Source organism: Dipodomys ordii, unplaced genomic scaffold (assembly GCF_000151885.1).
Source record: "Dipodomys ordii isolate 6190 unplaced genomic scaffold, Dord_2.0 Scaffold88, whole genome shotgun sequence".
Classification (NCBI taxonomy): domain Eukaryota; kingdom Metazoa; phylum Chordata; class Mammalia; order Rodentia; family Heteromyidae; genus Dipodomys; species Dipodomys ordii.
In genome coordinates this window covers 2,982,737-2,999,308 of record NW_012267304.1, presented here as the reverse complement: position 1 = coordinate 2,999,308, position 16,572 = coordinate 2,982,737, and the positions used below count along the sequence as shown (strand labels likewise).

Below are 16,572 nucleotides of genomic sequence, written 5' to 3'. Positions count from 1 at the left end.
TGGGATACACTAACCTAAGGACTTCCAGTAGCCTCCTAATTGGCTTTTCTGTTAGTCTCTTCTCAATTTAGCCCACTTTGTCTCTGACAAGAGTCTTTATAAAGCCTATCTCTTTCCCCTGAGAACCTCTACAACTCATCACTGACAGGCTAAAATCTCCAATCACATGTCCCTTAACACTGCCTGTGTCCTCCTCCCTTCATCTCTCACCTGGGGCTTAGTCAATGCCCCATCATTTACAGTTTGCCATGCTCTCTCATAGCACCATATCTTAGTCTGTGCTTTTCCCTTTCACAAAGTGCTCCTGCGTCCTGCCTTGTTGACATGGTCAACTGCTACAAATGGCCCGATGCCTTCTGGGAAATGTGACCAACTGAAATCTATGACCATTCATTCCAGAGCAGCCAATCTAATTCCTGATCCTGTGGAGCTTACACTCTAGTAGGAACATGACATAACAAGAATAATCACACAAACAAATGTGACTCCAAGGTGGGAGAAGTACTACAAAGGCAAATTGCAGAGAGCTATCAGAACACAGAATGTCCTGGAGCGGTGGGTAGGTGGGCATGAACATGTGTTAGTGTGTGATATTTGGTTTCAGAAGCTGAAAGAATCTTCCTTTGAGGAAAAGGCCTTGGCTGACAAATAGGATGAAAAACCATTTCACTAGAGTATAGGCTGAATGGTAGTCTGATAGACACATTGATGGGCTGACTGGCTACAGGGCAGACTGACTCACTCAGGCTTAGTTGACAGGCTAGCTGCAGAGCAGGCAGAATGTCAGTTATTCTCATATTCTGCTTAGTAACCTGGCTGGTTGGTTGACTAATGGAGAGAATTACTGACTGGAAGTTGAGTGACTAATTGACTTAACTGTGTGACTTCAGTTTCTTCTTATCCCCTATAATAAATTGATGTCAGCAATTAAACAGCATGAGAATAAAATCTTTTTTCTTTGTTTTGCTTTTGTGTGTGTGTGTGTGTGTGTGTGTGTGGTCATGCGGCTTGAACTCTGGGCCTGGGCGCTGTCCCTCAGCTCTTCAGCTCAAGGCTAGCACTCTACTACTTGAGCCACAGTGTCACTTTGTTTTCTGAGTGGTTTATTGGAGATAAGAATCGCAAGGACTTTCCTGCCCAGGCTGGCTTTGAACCACGATCCTCAGATCTCAGCCTCCTAAGTAGCCAGGATTACAGGTGTGAGCCACTGGTGCCTGGCGAGAATAAAATCTTATGCATAGAGAGGGCCGAGCCCATTGGCAGCTGGCTTAGCCCAGTACAGTGCAGCTCAGCCCATCAGGAGTCTCTCCTCAGCATTTGCAGATAGCCAACTGGGCCCCAGCATGGGGCAAATGCAGTCTGTAAAGGGAGCACAGATGTGCTTTTTGCCAACAGGGGTAAAAATCAAATCAAAGGCAGACAAGCAAGCAGAGGTTAGACAGGTTTTTGAAAAACCTTCAAAAACATTTTACTTTAAATAGGATTTTAATGCTCATGATGCCTAATGTAATACTTGTCTCTACAGAAAGCACTAGACCAATATAGCTCAATCATGAGAATGGTAGACACAGGGGGGAATGGGACACACAAGAGATCCCTTGGGACTTTCTTTCAACCATTCCACCCCTACTGCTTCCATGTTTCTATGGTAATGGGGTATGATAATGTCCCAGTGGTGTCTCAGTCCCACACTGCTATCTCCTGGAGAAAAATATCTGAACACTACTACTTCATGCTCACTCCACTATGAGCAAGTAAGTCAAGCGAAAACAGAATATGTCCAGGCCATTTTCAAGTGGAAAATGAGATCAGTAGGATGGAGTGTGAAGCATGAGACAGCCAGGAGAAGGGACAGTGGGGATTAATTTGACATGCTCCAATCACATCTTGCCCTAGCATAGCTTCAGCTCACTCTAGCATCTCTGACAACAGGAGAAAAATGGGAATCCAGGGCCTGGAGAAGCAAGGTTACAAGATGGTGAACCTCAAGTCCAAGGCAGCCAGTACATTCCAATTCTTGCCTCCACAGTACTGGGAAAGGTTAATTGGGCATAGACTGCTAATTTGGGGATAAGACTGAATATGACTTAAAGGCTGTGGTTTTCAGGCTAGACGCAAGAATAAGAGTTACCTGGGAAGCAATAAAGACTTAGATGTCTCCACATGGTACCTCAGATATTTTGATGTGAGTGATCTGAGACAAAGAATTGGGACAGCCAATGGTTTTGAAATCTCCATACATAATTCTTCCATGCAGTCAAGTGAATAATCTTAGGTTTTACCAGACCCTTCCAGAATACTATCAGATCAGAGAGGCATATCTAGGAAGAAATGGGTCAAATTTGGGTTCTAACTTCTATGCTCCCCGTAAAGTAAATTGAAAAGCTGAAAGTGTCTCCTATGCAGAGGTAGGCTAAGTGTCTCACAGTCCTAGACAAGCACTCTACCACTAAGCCACATTCCCAGCCCCTGTTTCAAATTCTGCTCCTAGCGTTTACCTTTTTTTTTTTGGTGGGGCTTGAACTCTGGGCTTGGGTGCTCTCCCTCAGCTCTTCAGCTCAAGGCTAGTGCTCTACCACTTGAGCCACAGCACACTTCCGGTTTTTTTTCCTGGTGGTTTATTGGAGATAAGAATCTTATGGACTGGACTTTTCTACCTGGGCTGGCTTTGAACTGTGATCTTCAGATCTTAGACTCCTGAGTAGCTAGGATTACAACATGAGCCACTGGCACCCGGCTTGCATTTATCAATTTTTTTGGGGGGGGGGTTCGGTTGTGGGGCCTGAACTCAGCCTGGGCGCTGTCCCTCAGCTCTTCAGCTCAAGGCTAGCACTCTACTTGAGCCACAGCGCCACTTCTGGCCTTTTTCTTTTTGCTTATGTGGTGCTGAGAAATCGAACCCAGTGCCTCAGGCATGCAAGGCAAGCACTCTACCACTGAGCCACCTTCCCAGCTCGCATTTGTCAATTTTTTGGGGCGCACCTACACCTGCTTTCAAGTTTTCAGTATATAATGTCATCATTCATTCATTTATCTTATATGCTAATTGATCTGAACAGAAGGATAAAAAGTGTTGTGTTCATTTCAGAAGGTACACATTTGTCCTCATGATGCACAGTGGATATCTCTTAGGACACATGCATCTGACTTTATGTAACAAAAACTGGTAGTTTATCAAATCATTTTTGATATAGTATATAAGTACTTGCTACTTGGAGGAATCTCACAGTGGATTAATTTCTTGTTGCTAGTGTAACAAATAACCTCAAGCTTTGTGGTTTAAATAACACACATCTATTTTTTGCCATGCCTGGAGGGGAAAGCCTAACATAAGTCTCACTGGGCTAAAAATGAAGTGTAGGCCCATCTGTGTCCACCTAAGGAGGTTGTAGGATAGAATTTGTTTCTTTGCCTCTTTTTGTGACTTCTGGAGGCTGCCTACACTGTTTGGCTCATTGTCCCTTCCTTTTATCAAGGCCAGTAAGGCTGGGCTGAGTCTTCTCATTGAATCTGTCTGACCTTTTCAGTTTCTTCACTTATGTGGACCCAAACAATTACATGGGTCTCACCTGAATGATCCAAGCTAATTTCCCTACTTTTAGGCCAGTTGATTATCAACTATGATGAAATGATAATTTCATCCACAATCTTAATTCTTCCCTACCATATAACATGTTCACAGTTCTGAGCAATTGGATTAGGACATGGACTTTTTGGGGAGCTACACTATTCTGCGTCTAGCCCAGATGAAATTTTATTACAAAGTAGAATAACTATGACATAAAGTAGAAAATTCATCTGTTTTGTATTCTTTTCTCTTTTCCTTCTATCATTCTTTTATGATGCTGGGGATCCAACCTAGAGCATTGCATGTGGTGGCACACACCTGATCCTATTGTCTCTTATGGTTTTTCATATGCACTTATTCAGTCTAAAGTAGGACATACCTGACCATCTATCATTTCATAGTAGTACCTCTGAGCACTCATGTCAACTTCCTCACCATTCACTGTTTCTTGGTACCAAAATGTAACCTTCATTTACCCCAAAATATAGTCTCACCTTGACATCATGCAGTTTCATCATGCAATCTAGTGAGTGTGTAAAGCATAGTTCTTAGTGTTGTTGGGCTATGTTCCACAGGCAACAGGGTTAGTTGTAACAAGGCAGGTGCACTGTGTGTGCAAGACAAGTGTGGGGTAAGGATACACACTTGCTCTTTCTCCTCCCATCCTGCTATTAGCCTCCAGCTTGAGCTCTTCTTGGCTCTTGGTACCAAAATCCCCTCCTTACTTCCCTAGCTTCACACAAACCTTGTTTCCACACATCTTCCATTCTGTCCAAATCAGCGTCCAATCCCTCATCTCTCTGTTCAAAGACCTATAGTGGATTCCCATTATTTGAGCACATTGAATCTGAATTCTTTGGACTGGACTGGGAACTCTGAAGCAACTTTTTCTGCCAGTTCCCTAATCTGTCTGCCCTCTTCTCTCATTTTCCTCTCCAGCTAAGAAACTATGCTTATCAACCTGCCCATGTGGTTTGTTCATTTCTGTGCTTGCTCATTGCCTTTGAACACATCCCATTTGTCCCTACTAACTAATTGATGCCTATCACTTCAAGATCCAGCTAAAACATGCTCTTGTAGCCAGCCAGTCTTGTAAACTCTGTCCTGTTCTTTGTTCCATACCACACTATTACATTTATTTCACATTGTCTTTTATCCTGACTGGTATTTTGCTTCTGAAAAAGTAACAGGACTTATTTGTTGGGTACCTATTGTGTACCATGCAATATATAGTTTCTCATTTAATGGATGTATAGGTGCTCCATTTTTCAGTCAATAAGATTCAGGTTCAAAAATGTTTGGATACTTTCTTGGGGCCACACAGCTAGGAAGCAATATGGCTGGGACCTGAACCTCAGTTGTCCGATTACAGAACTCTGAATATGCTTTGTGAGTGTTGTCTCTCCAGTAAGGGTATAGCTTATCTGGAGCATTCAAGCATATAACTGTGACTGCTGGCTCACTTCTACAAAGCACCCTAACTCAGGCAATACCCTCAGATCCCTGTGCAGCCTATTTCCCCTCAGACCTCTGGTCATACAGGTCTCAGTCATGAGCTCTGAAACTAGTAGCTGGGTGTGGATTCTGGCATTCTCGGAATCCAAGCATTTGGGAGAATGAAGCAAGAGAATCATGAATTCAACAAAGCCAGCCAGGACTGCATAGTAAAACCCTGTCTCAGGAAAAAAAAAAAGCCGGGTGAAGGTGGCTCACACCAGTAATCCTAGCTACTTAGGAGGATGTGATCAGAGGACCACAGTTTGAAAACCACCCCAGGCACAAAAGTATGAGAGACTCCATCTTAAATTCAGCAATAAGCTAGACTAGAGCCATGGCTCAAGTGTTAAGGTGCAAACTGTGAATGTGAATAAAAAATGAGAGTGTAAGACCCTGAGTTCAAGACCTGGTACTGGTACATGCATGCACGTACACATGTGCACGTGCCCACGCACGCACCAACTAAACAACTCCCCTAATTGGTTGTACTACAGAATCACCTAGGAAACTGGAAAAAATTCAGATGCCCAGGTATTGCCTACAACCAATGAATGCATGGTTTCCAGCAGTAGAACCAGGCATCCTTAATGTATAGTCAATGTGAAAATTCACAGTGACAATGTGAAAAGAACACAGGAGGCCATTCAGTTGGAAAGCTGTTTCTCCTTATAAAGCCCTTCTATTTGTCAGGAAGTCACACCTCCCCCGCATGCCTGTCTCTGATCCCCCTTCCTCACTGGTTAATTTGGCTTTTTACCCAAAAACATCTGAGTAGAGCAGCAATCACAGGTTGTGGAAATGGCCACAAGCCAATTAAACAGCACCAGGCAGGTTCCCAAACCAATGGGAATCCTGTGACTTGCAGGTGGAAAATTAACATATTAAAGCTTTCCGGGTTTCCTAAATACAAAAATAAAGTAAATAATTTGTTCTTTTAGAAACAGCAAACTCTCTACGCTTAAGCTGTTAACACCACATCCTCCAGCCAAATCCTTTAAAAAGGGAAAGCTACACCTACTCTAAGTGCCTGCTGGTTGGCAGGCAGGCAGGCCTGCCCCATCCCTGCTGGTTACTGTATTAGCAGGAGAGCTGTGGAGGAGGCAACTGACCACCACTGCCAGACTTTGCACAGCTCACAATAACTGTTTACCAGTCTGAAGGAGCTGATCTGTGAGAAAGATTCTAAAGTTCTGCATGCTCTGGACTTGGAGGTGAAATAGGGTGAAGCTCTATCTACTCAGCTCCTCCCCAAGCATCCACCCTGATTCTGTCCACATGCTCAGATCTCCCTCCTCCATGATTCAAAATGAGTCTTCCTCAACTGGTTCCCTCTCTGCCTTCCTTTATCCCTCCTTTTCTTCTCTTCCTTTCTTGTTGTTTTTGCGTTAACACTGGGACTTGAACTCAGGTTCTGGGTACTCTCCCTTAGTCCCTTAGCTTTTTTTTTAAAATCAAGTCTGGTGCTCTACCACTAAAGCTATAGCTCTGCTTCAAGATTTCTGGTGGTTAATTGAAGATAAGAGTCTCTTGGACTTTCCAGGCTGGCTTCAAAACAAGAACCTTAGATCTCAGTCTCCTCAATAGCTAGGATTACAATGGTGATCCACTGGTGCCTGCTTTCTCTGTTTTTTTTTTTTCTGCACATAAATTTTTTTTATTGTCAAGGTGATGTACAGAGGGGTTATAGTTACACAAATAAGGTAATAAGTACATTTCTTGTCAATCTTGTTACCCCTTCCCTCATTTTTCTCCTACTTTCCCTCCCCCCATCTCCCCACCTCCAAGTTGTAGAGATCATTTCCAACATACTGTCTTGTATATATGGCTGTTGCATTGGTTCCCCCTTGTCCTTTGTCTCACCATTCTGTTGGTTTCTCTCTCTTATTTTTGATGTTAGTACTGGAGATGGAACCCAGGAGCTTGCAAATGGTAGGAAAGCACTGAACTAGTGAACTACATTTCTAGTAATTTGCCAAATTCTTTTGTGTGTGCCAGTTCTGGGGGTTGAACTCAGGACCTGGGCACTGTCCCTGAGCTTTCCTCAGGGCTAGTGCACTACTACTTGAGTCACAGCTCCACTTCTGTTTTTTAGTAGTTAATTGGAGATAAGAGGCTCATGAGGGGCTGGGAAGATGGCTCAGTGGTAGAGCGCTTGCCTTGCATGCATGAGGCACCGGGTACGATTCCTCAGCATCATATAAGCAAAAAGAAAAAAGCCGGAAGTGGCGCTGTGGCTCAAGTGGTAGATCGCTAGCCTTGAGCTGAAGAGCTGAGGGACAGCGCCCAGACCCAGAGTTCAGGCCGCACAACTGGACCCCCCCCAAAAAAAAAGAGGCTCATGAACCAGGCACTGGTGGATCATGCCTGTAAATCCTAGCTGGCTGAGATCTGAGGATTGAGGTTTGAAGCCAGCCTAGGCAGGAAAGCCTGTGAGACTCTTATCTCTAATTAATCACAGAAAAAGTCAGAAATGGCACTGTGGCTCAAGTGGTAGAGGGATAACATAGAGTAAAAGGAGTTCAGGGACAGTACCCACCCAAGTCCTGAGTTCAAGCCCCAGGTCTGGCAAAAAAACCCACACCAAAACCAAAAAGAATCTTGTGTACTTCCTGCCCCTGCTGGATTCAAACTGCTTTCCTCAGTCCTCAGCCTTCTGGGTAGCTAAGATTACAGGCATGAAGCACTGCTGTCTGGCTCTTTGCTATCATTTTTTATTTTGAGACAGTTTCACTCACAATGTAGTCCTAGCCTAAACCTTGAATTTATGATATCTTTGCCTTAGCCTCCATAGTACTAGAACTACAACAATGCTAGGATTACAGGCATGTACCATCATGCTCAGCTTTGTGAATCTATTTTCCTATAATACAACATGAGAAAAATTGGGAAGTACTGGTCTAGCAGTAGTTGTCAATTCTTCAGTTATCCTGCCATGTGGAGAAATTCTGATCACAGGTTCATCTGACAATTCCTAGCAATCCTTAATACTGGCTGACCATCCTACATGGTCAATATAGTATCTGGAGGGCTGAGAAGTGAAGGAAAGAAAAACTCAACAGGGTCCAGGGTCCAGAATCACAGAATCTTACTTCACAATCTCATGCTTTCTTTCTCATGTTTCATAAGCATGTTCCTGGAGAGAAACAGCCCCATCAAAGCAGAGTTTACCTTGGCATCCATGATGCTTGTCTCCACTCGGGCCACACCCTGGTTCTCCCGGAACAGCTGGATCTTACTGATCTTGCTGAACTCAGACAGCACAGTGGTGAGGTTGGTTTTGAGGTCAATAACATGGCTGATGCCGTGACGGGGTCCCACTAGGAGAGTGGTGGCTGACTGTTTCTCGTCCTGGTGTGCAAGCATGGCCGGCCGGCAGCATTCACAGAGAAGCAGGAAGACCGAAGACAGGAGGAAACAGAAAATGCACATTGCACTGGTTCTGCTGGGTAGGGAGGGAGTGGTAGAAATGTCTGGAGCACAGTATCAGGGCAGAGCCACTGCAGCAGGAGGGTTAAGTGGCCAGCAGCAGAGCTAGCTCTAGCAAAGTGGTGAAGGAAGTTCTCAGGCCTTTGGAGAACCTTCCTCTACTAAGCCCCAGACTTTCTACTGCTGGCTGCAGGCGATTTGAGACCCTCACCTAACCTTCTGTCTGACTAGACAACTTTGTGCCAAGATTTTATCCTCCCTTCCACAATAGCCAAAAGCTGAAGTGATAAATAAATTCTATGTAACATATCAAAGGTAAATTAGATGCTTAATAGACTCTTCTGCTGGGTATAGTTGTCTCAACTGTAATCCTAGCTACTCAAGAGGTCGAGATCTGAGGATCACAGTTTGAGGCCAGCCAAGACAGAAAAATCTGAGAGACTCTTATCTCCTATTAACCACCAAAAAGCCTCAAGTGGGACTGTAACTCAAGTGGTATAGCCTTGAGCAAAAAAAGCTCAGAGGTAGCACCCAGGACCCTGAGTTCAAGTCCCATGACAAGCACACAAACACACACACACACACACACACACACACACACGAGTGTTTTAATAAGCATTTCTGGGGCTTGAACTCAGGCCTGGGCCCTGTCACTGAGCTTCCCTGTGCTCAAGGCTAGCACTCTACCAGTTGAGCCACAGTGCCACTTCTGGCTTTTTCTGAGTAGTTCATTGGAGATAAGAATCTCTCAAATTTCCTGCCCAGGCTGGTTTTAAACCACAATCTTCAGATCTCAGCCTCCTAAGTAGCTAGGATTACAAGCATGAGCCTCTGATGCCCAGCTTCCTGAAATTTTAACCCAAAAGAAATGTCCAATAGAAGTTTTTGCAATGATAGATGAAAGGAAAAGAGATTTGAGGGGTGTTTGTGGGTGAAAGGAGGGTACAGGGGGCTTTCAGTGATCTCAGTATTTAAATGTCTGTCTGTAGGTGTAATAGACTGGATTCCCTTACATGGTCCTGACATACTCTCTGGAGCCATCAAACCAGAGCCTTGTTCTGGCCCACCTTTCTGCCATTAGCATCACCCTTGGGAACCCCTTTGTCTTTCTGCAGGCATTTTGATAATACTGCTTTCTTTCCCCGTGCAGTTTGCAGGACTGAGTGCTCGCCAGAGTGTGACAAGCATCTGGCACCAATCAGCAAGATGTTTTGAAAATTTTTTCACCCAGGTCAAGGACCTTGGGGCATATTTGTAGGGGTGGGGCTAGTTGTGCCCCGCATGAGCATTGCTTCTGCAGTGTCAGTGTTGCACCTGCAGGGGGCGTGATGGTGAAATCAGGAAACCTGGGGTAGGGGACTACCAGAGTATGCGTAAGGCCAGTGAAATAGAGCAGGGGCTGGCAAAAGGGCCTGTGGGCCAAATCCATCCTATCACCTGTTTTGTGTGGCCCAGGAGCGGGGAATGGTTTTTATATTTTAGATGGTTGGAAAGAAACTCAAAGGACCATGTTTGTTTGTTTTTTTAAATAAAAACAAATTTTGTGGCGTGTAAAACTTATATGAAATTCAAATTTCTGTGTCCCTAAATAAGCTACTGTCACAAACAATGCTTATTTGTTAATATAGTGTCTAGTGCTTTCATGCTAAGATGGCAGGGATGAGGAGCTGTCACAGACAAACATTTGGCACATCCATAAGATTATAATCTTTACTATCCCACCTTTTTCAGAAAAAGGTTGCCAACCCCTAAAATAGAAGAAGGACACAAAAGAATTACAAAAGGGTTCTAAAAAATGCAGGTGGCTCCTAGTATCCATGAGTTTAGTTCTAGGGCTTCCCCTTGAAGGTTCTAATATCCATATATGCTCTGGTATATACATAGGTATGTATAATGTATAAAAATGCATAATTTACAATATCTAAATCGTGCATTTTTACTATTTTTAAATAGTTGGACAAAGAGTTTTCAATCTAACATATCAATTTATGTGTACAGTACAACTCAAATATATATATATATATATATAATTTATTTTTATTTTAGGGTTTGATTTTAGGACCTCATACTTGTTAGGTAGGCACTCTATCATCTGATCCATGTCTCTAGCCTCTTTTACTTATTTCTTCTAATAGGGTTTTATGTTTAGCAATCCTCATATTGATGATTCTCGTATAGCTGGGATGACAGTTGCATACCACTTCACCTAGCTTTCATTGGTTGATGGTAAGGGTCTTGCAAACTTTTTGTCTGGACGGGCCTTTAGCTGAAGTCCTTTGGATTTCTGCCTCCTGTGTAGCTAGGATTACAGGTGCGAGCCACCTTGCCTGGCTATTGTGTGTGTGTGTGTGTGTGTGTGTGTGTGTGTGTGTGTATCCATGTGGATGTATATATTTAAGATTGGGTATCACTATGTAGACTAGGCTGATCTCAAACTCACAATCCTCCTGTCTCAACTTCTGAGTGCTGGGATCATAGGTAGATAGGTAGCAGCATGCCCAACTCTCTTACATATCTTTTCAAAACTTTTGAAGTTTTTGTTGTTATTGTTGTTGGTCGTGGGGACTGAACTCTGGGCCTGGGTGCTGTCCCTCAGCTCTTTAGCTCAAAGCAAGCGCTCTACCACTTGAGCCACAGAGCTTTGCCTTTTCTGCTTGTGTGGTGTTGAGGAATCGAACCCAGGACCTCATGCATGCAAGGCAAGCGCTCTACCACTGAGCCACCTCCCCAGTCCTGCAGTTTATTTTTTATTGGTACTGGGGGTAAAATTCAGGGCCTGACACTTGCTAGTCGAGTGATCTACTACTTGAGCCATGCCTCCCCAGTCTTTTTGCTTTTGGTTTGTTTTTTCAGAAAATAAAAATATCTCCTGCTTTTTACTCAGGCAGTCCCTGGAGTGTGATCCTCCTATCTGTTTCACTCAAATAGCTGGGATTACAGGAGTGTAACACCACATCTGGCCACATCTTACATATACTTGATATTATTTACAATACCAAATTAGTGTAAATGTGGTGTTAACATCTGTCATATGTTTTGCTTAGGAAATAATTAAAATAAAAAGCCTATATATATATATATATATTCAGTACTGCCACATTTTTTCTTAGAATAATTTTTGGTCCACATTTGGGATCCATAGATGTGGAAACCTTGAATTCAAGGTCCTTCCTGTGCCACCTCTACCCAAGGTCACCAACAAAGAGCTGTCCTTCCTCCACCACACCCACCCCATCACACCCTCCCCTACCATACCCCACTGACCAGGCCCACAGTGTTGAACAAAACGCCAGTGAAGGTCGGAAGTTCATTCAGAATTCGAAGATACTGGAGCTTTGCTTGAATTGCAGAGCCCTGTGGAAACAACCCACCCTGGAATATGAGAAGCCCCACAAGCACAGGAAAAACAAATGTATGTTAACAAAAGAGGAGTCTCAATATCAAGACAGGCACCAGTCACTAAGCTATGCTGTGGGAATGAGGAGAGGCTGGGGTGAAACTAGGGGAAGGTTCCAGATTGGACTGCTCTCACCTCTGCCATTCTCCCTTTCCAAGCCTCCTGATCCTGGCTCTTAAAGCATACAACTGACTCATTTCGAGCTTGCTTTTAATTCTAATACTTTCTTTGAACTCTGATACCCACTTCATCCATGCTTTTTTTTTTTCTGAGATCCTTCAAATCCTTTGAGCCACTTAGGCACTGCCCATCTGAAGCTGAGGGTCTTACTCTGCTTTTTCATTGAGTAGCATGACATCTCAACCCTGCTCTTCACCTGATCTTCTAGACCTCTGTCAGAATCTCTAAGGCTATTGAGAAATCTCTGACACTGGACTCCATCCTCTCATCTGCAATAATCACCAAATTATCTTCACTTTTCCCAACTCTCTCCAACCTCTTTATCTCTATTCTTTTGCCCTATAGCCATTTGCCTTGACATTCTGTCTTGTGGCAGAGGGAGTCAGATTACTTTTATTTACTACAGATACTCTTCCCTCAGTTGCCTCCATCCTTCCCTCAGTTGCCTCCACCCACTGTTAGCAGAAGCATCCAAAACCATAGTAACTTTTTTTGTGGGTTGTTATAGGGCTTTAACTCAGGGCCTGGGCAGTGTAGCTTTTTTTTTTTTCAGTTGTGGGGACTGAACTCTTAGCCTGGATACTGTCACTCGGGTCTTCCGCTCAAGGCTAGCGCTCTACCACTTGAGCCACAGTGCCACTTCTGGCTTTTTTTCTGCTTATGTGGTGCTGAGGAATTGAACCCAGGGCCTCATGCATGCAAGGCAAGCACTCTACCACTGAGCCACCTTCTCAGCCCCTGTCCCTAGCTCTTTTGTTTAAGGCTAGTGCTCTACCACTTTGAGCCATAGCACTGATTTTCTCATGATTAATTGGAGATAAGAGTCTCATGGACTTTCCTGCTCAAGCTGGTTTTGAACCACAATCCTCACATCTCAGATTCCTGAGTAGCTAGAACTACAGGTGAGAGCCACCAGTGCCCCATCCCCTAGTAACTTTAATCACAACTGCTTCCTGCTTCAATCCTGCTTCCCTTCTCTGAGCCTCCCTCCAAGCCCCAGCACAGAAGGTCCTCTGAACAGACTCCCGTTGACTTCCCTACCTCTTTTCTTGTCCCTGCTATACCCCATGCCTTCCGTGTACTTGTTAAGAGTAAGCTATCTGCTTTCCTGCCCTCATACCATAGTCTCTCCTATCTCTGGACTTCTGTACAAATGGATTTCTCTGCTTAGGAAAGTCTTCCACTACCTAACCCAACCAACTTATGTAGACAAACTCCTAGCTATCTGTCCTTTCTTCAAGACCAAGATCTAGCACCAAATGTACCAGTTCCTGGCGTGTTCTTCCTCTCCCAGCCTGTGCTTAGTGTCCCTCCTCTGTGTTTCCAGAGCTCATGGAACCTATGACATTGTGTTGGGGCTGACTATTGTGTTTCTGCATTAGACCGTGCCTGATTCTGTCATGCCTTCTTCAGCTTTGTATTTCCAGGCTCAAAAATAATAAATGCTAGTGGTGGAGATGGTGGTAAGCACTGGTGCTCTCAGCTGAGAAGAAAACAATGCTATTAAATATGTGCAGCAAGGTGGGAATGGCTTAGCTTTCTGAGAGAAATTGGCATCTTAAAATAGAAGCTAGCTGGCAATCCAAGAAATTTGGAATGGCTGAAAAATATGAGTGGGATCCATCCATGTCCTGCATCTACATCCCTGTGCAGATTCTAGCATTTCTCACCACTCAATAGCTTCTGGGGTAGGAAACAAGTACATGGAGCCCCAGAAGCCTAAGAAGGGACTACAGAGTCAGGACTAGGGGAGGCAGGAGAGAGGTCCCTCATAGGCAAAGGTGTGTGCCCAGAAATTGGAGAACAGCACAGTTGTAACCTTGGCCCTCATGTTTGCCCTGTGGTCCATTCTGCAGATTAGGCCTTGTCACATCCTCCACCCAGACCCTGGTTGGGCTTTCATGTTCCAGAATTCCACATCCCAGGACTGATGAACTTGAAAAGCAGAGCAGTCATTTCCACAGAAAGCATGTGTCTCTCCTGGGGGTAATGCATGCCATAGGACACGTGCTCAATTAGCACTAATTGGTGAAAGAATAGAGGAACGAGCTGCATTTGGTCACTTTGCGTTGAGGACCCAAAACTTGTTCAATGAATTCTACTGAGTTGTGACTCAGAGAATCTCTGAGTTGTGACAGACTCCTGTCCGTTACAGCCCCATACTTCATACCAACCCAGATATATACATGAGTCAAAGATTAGGGATCCCCAGAAAAATGAAGACACTTCCATCCTCCCCAAGACCTCTAGTGCCTAAACACAGTGCCTAATAGCCTTTAGGTACCTTGGTGCCACTAGAAGGATGAGTTTGGTGAGCTTTCAGTTGCTGAGAGAGAGATTTTCGAAGGTTCTTCTCTTTAATACCCTGCAGGAGGGAGGGGGGAAGAAAGGGTTCCAAACCCCACTCCTTCCTAAAAGCAAAAGAAAAGGAAGAGGTTAGTAAGAGAGATGAAGTAGGACAGAGAGAAGAAGATGGTAAGACAAACTGACTGAAGCAGAGTGGCAGAGATGGACAAATAGAAATTGAGAGAAGGGGCTGGGGACAGAACATCATTGGTCCTCAGTGGGAGCTGTAGCTGTAGGCTACAACAGGCTAGGTGTGAAGACTTTTGATTCTCACTCCTACAGCATGCATACTTTTGTGAAATGCACAGCAGAGCATCTTCTCCCTATGCAGCAATATGTCCCCATTCCAAAGGGTTCTCCACAACTCACTCCACATTCTTGAGTGAGATCTTCTGAGTAGGCCGAGTAGCTGAGACAGTGATATAGATGTGGAGGGCAGCCAGGCCCAAAAGCATCTCTGGCTTAGGGTCCATTCCAAAGCGTTCTCGGATAACATCATTTCGACTCTGTGAGAGAGGGCAGGCCAAATTAAGTTAAAGGGACATTTTCTTCCCACCCCCATCTAGCCCTTTATCATCTAGAAAATAATTAGGCATTATTTTAGGCAGGAGGGATCAAAGGGATGAGGAAGAGAAGAGACAACAGAGGTGCTTTTGGTCACAGAGACACCATTCGCTTTACTCAACAGGTACTAGACAGCCTTCTCAGTGACAGGTGCACACAGAGGCAAGGCCCAAGTGGGAAGAAAACTAAGTTTACTGCCCACGTGAGACATAGCACCACTTTTCTTCTTTCCTCCTGTCATAAAAGATCTTCCCATCTTTTTTTCAGGGACCTATTCACATTCCTCCCAGTCATACAATGCTCTTCTACTAGTTCAAATAGGAACAAAGAGAGATATTGGGAAGGGCTTTCCATGGAGCTCTGGCTCAGAATCCCAGAATAAGATAGACTGCAGGGATGGGACAGACATTATATTCTTTGAGGTCTTAAGGCCAAACACATTGATGAGTCACTCTCCTTCTATGCTGTCTTGGGTGTGAGGTTTCCTAGAACCAATGGCCAACAGTATGATAACAAAACAAACCCACAAATGACAAAAAGGGGAAAAAAACCTCACAAACAAATGACAAAAATAAAAAAAACAAAATGGCTGCTGGAAGCTCACGCTTGTAATCCTAGCTACTCAGGGGACTGAGATCTGAGGATCATGGTTCAAAGCCAGCCTGGGCAAGAAAGTCCATGAGACTCTTATCACCAACCACTAGAAAACTGGAAGTGATGCTGTATCTTATGTGGTAGAGCACTAGCCTTGAGCTGAAAGCTCAGGGACAGGGCCCAGGTCCAGATTTCAAGCCCCACAACTGACAAAAATAAATAAATAATTAATTTAAAAAACCCTACCACCACCACCACCACAAACAACAACAAAAACTCTCATTTCCATTTCCTGGAATTTGTTTCAATACATAGTATTTTAAATGTCCAGAGGAGTTATGCTTTTTGGTTTTTCCCCTTAGAGTACCCCCCTTTGGTCTCACTGTGTGTGAATGCCTAGATTCCTGTGTAAGTTATCATGTACCAGTGCATTTTAGTTCTAGCTCCCACATATGAGAGAAAACATGCACCATTTGTGTCTTTTAGCTTGGCTTACCTCACATAACATGATTTGTTCTAGGTCCATCCAGTTCCCTGCAAGTGACATAATATTATTCTTTCTAATGGATGAATAAAATTCCATTGTGTATAGGTTCCACATTTTTTTAGATCCACTCATCTATTGTAGGTCATCCACATTTGGTTATTGTGAATAGTGCAGCAATGAACACGATGTGCAAGTGTCTTTACAGTCCTGGCTTGTGAAGTTCTGGTAGATGCACAAGAGTGGTATGGCTGGGTACTACCAATTTTTTAGTGTATATTAATTGTACCAACAGTTTTTACCATGCTGTTTTAGATGTGCCTATATTGTATTATGATCAGAATAATTCTCTCTGTATCTTTTCTCCCCCCATCCTCTCAACCCTTAGTTTTTGTTTTTTTTGGGGGGGGGTCCGGTCGTGGGGCCTGAACTCTGGGCCTGGGCGCTGTCCTTCAGCTCTTCACCTCAAGGCTATCGCTCTACCACTTGAGCCATATCACCACTTCCGGCTTTTTC

General features: G+C 44.1%; 1 protein-coding gene across 1 annotated transcript in view; it reads right to left on the bottom strand.

Moving 5' to 3' along the window:
• Frmpd3 (FERM and PDZ domain containing 3) overlaps positions 1-16,572 on the bottom strand; it is a 43,910-nt gene that overhangs the window by 18,156 nt on the left and 9,182 nt on the right. Inside the window, exons 4-7 of the mRNA XM_013025862.1 lie at positions 14,784-14,920; positions 14,353-14,479; positions 11,756-11,845; positions 8,234-8,413 (exon numbers count right to left, since the gene is read on the bottom strand). Coding sequence (XP_012881316.1) covers positions 8,234-8,413; positions 11,756-11,845; positions 14,353-14,479; positions 14,784-14,920 — 534 coding nt within the window. The remainder of the gene's footprint in view (positions 1-8,233; positions 8,414-11,755; positions 11,846-14,352; positions 14,480-14,783; positions 14,921-16,572) is intronic.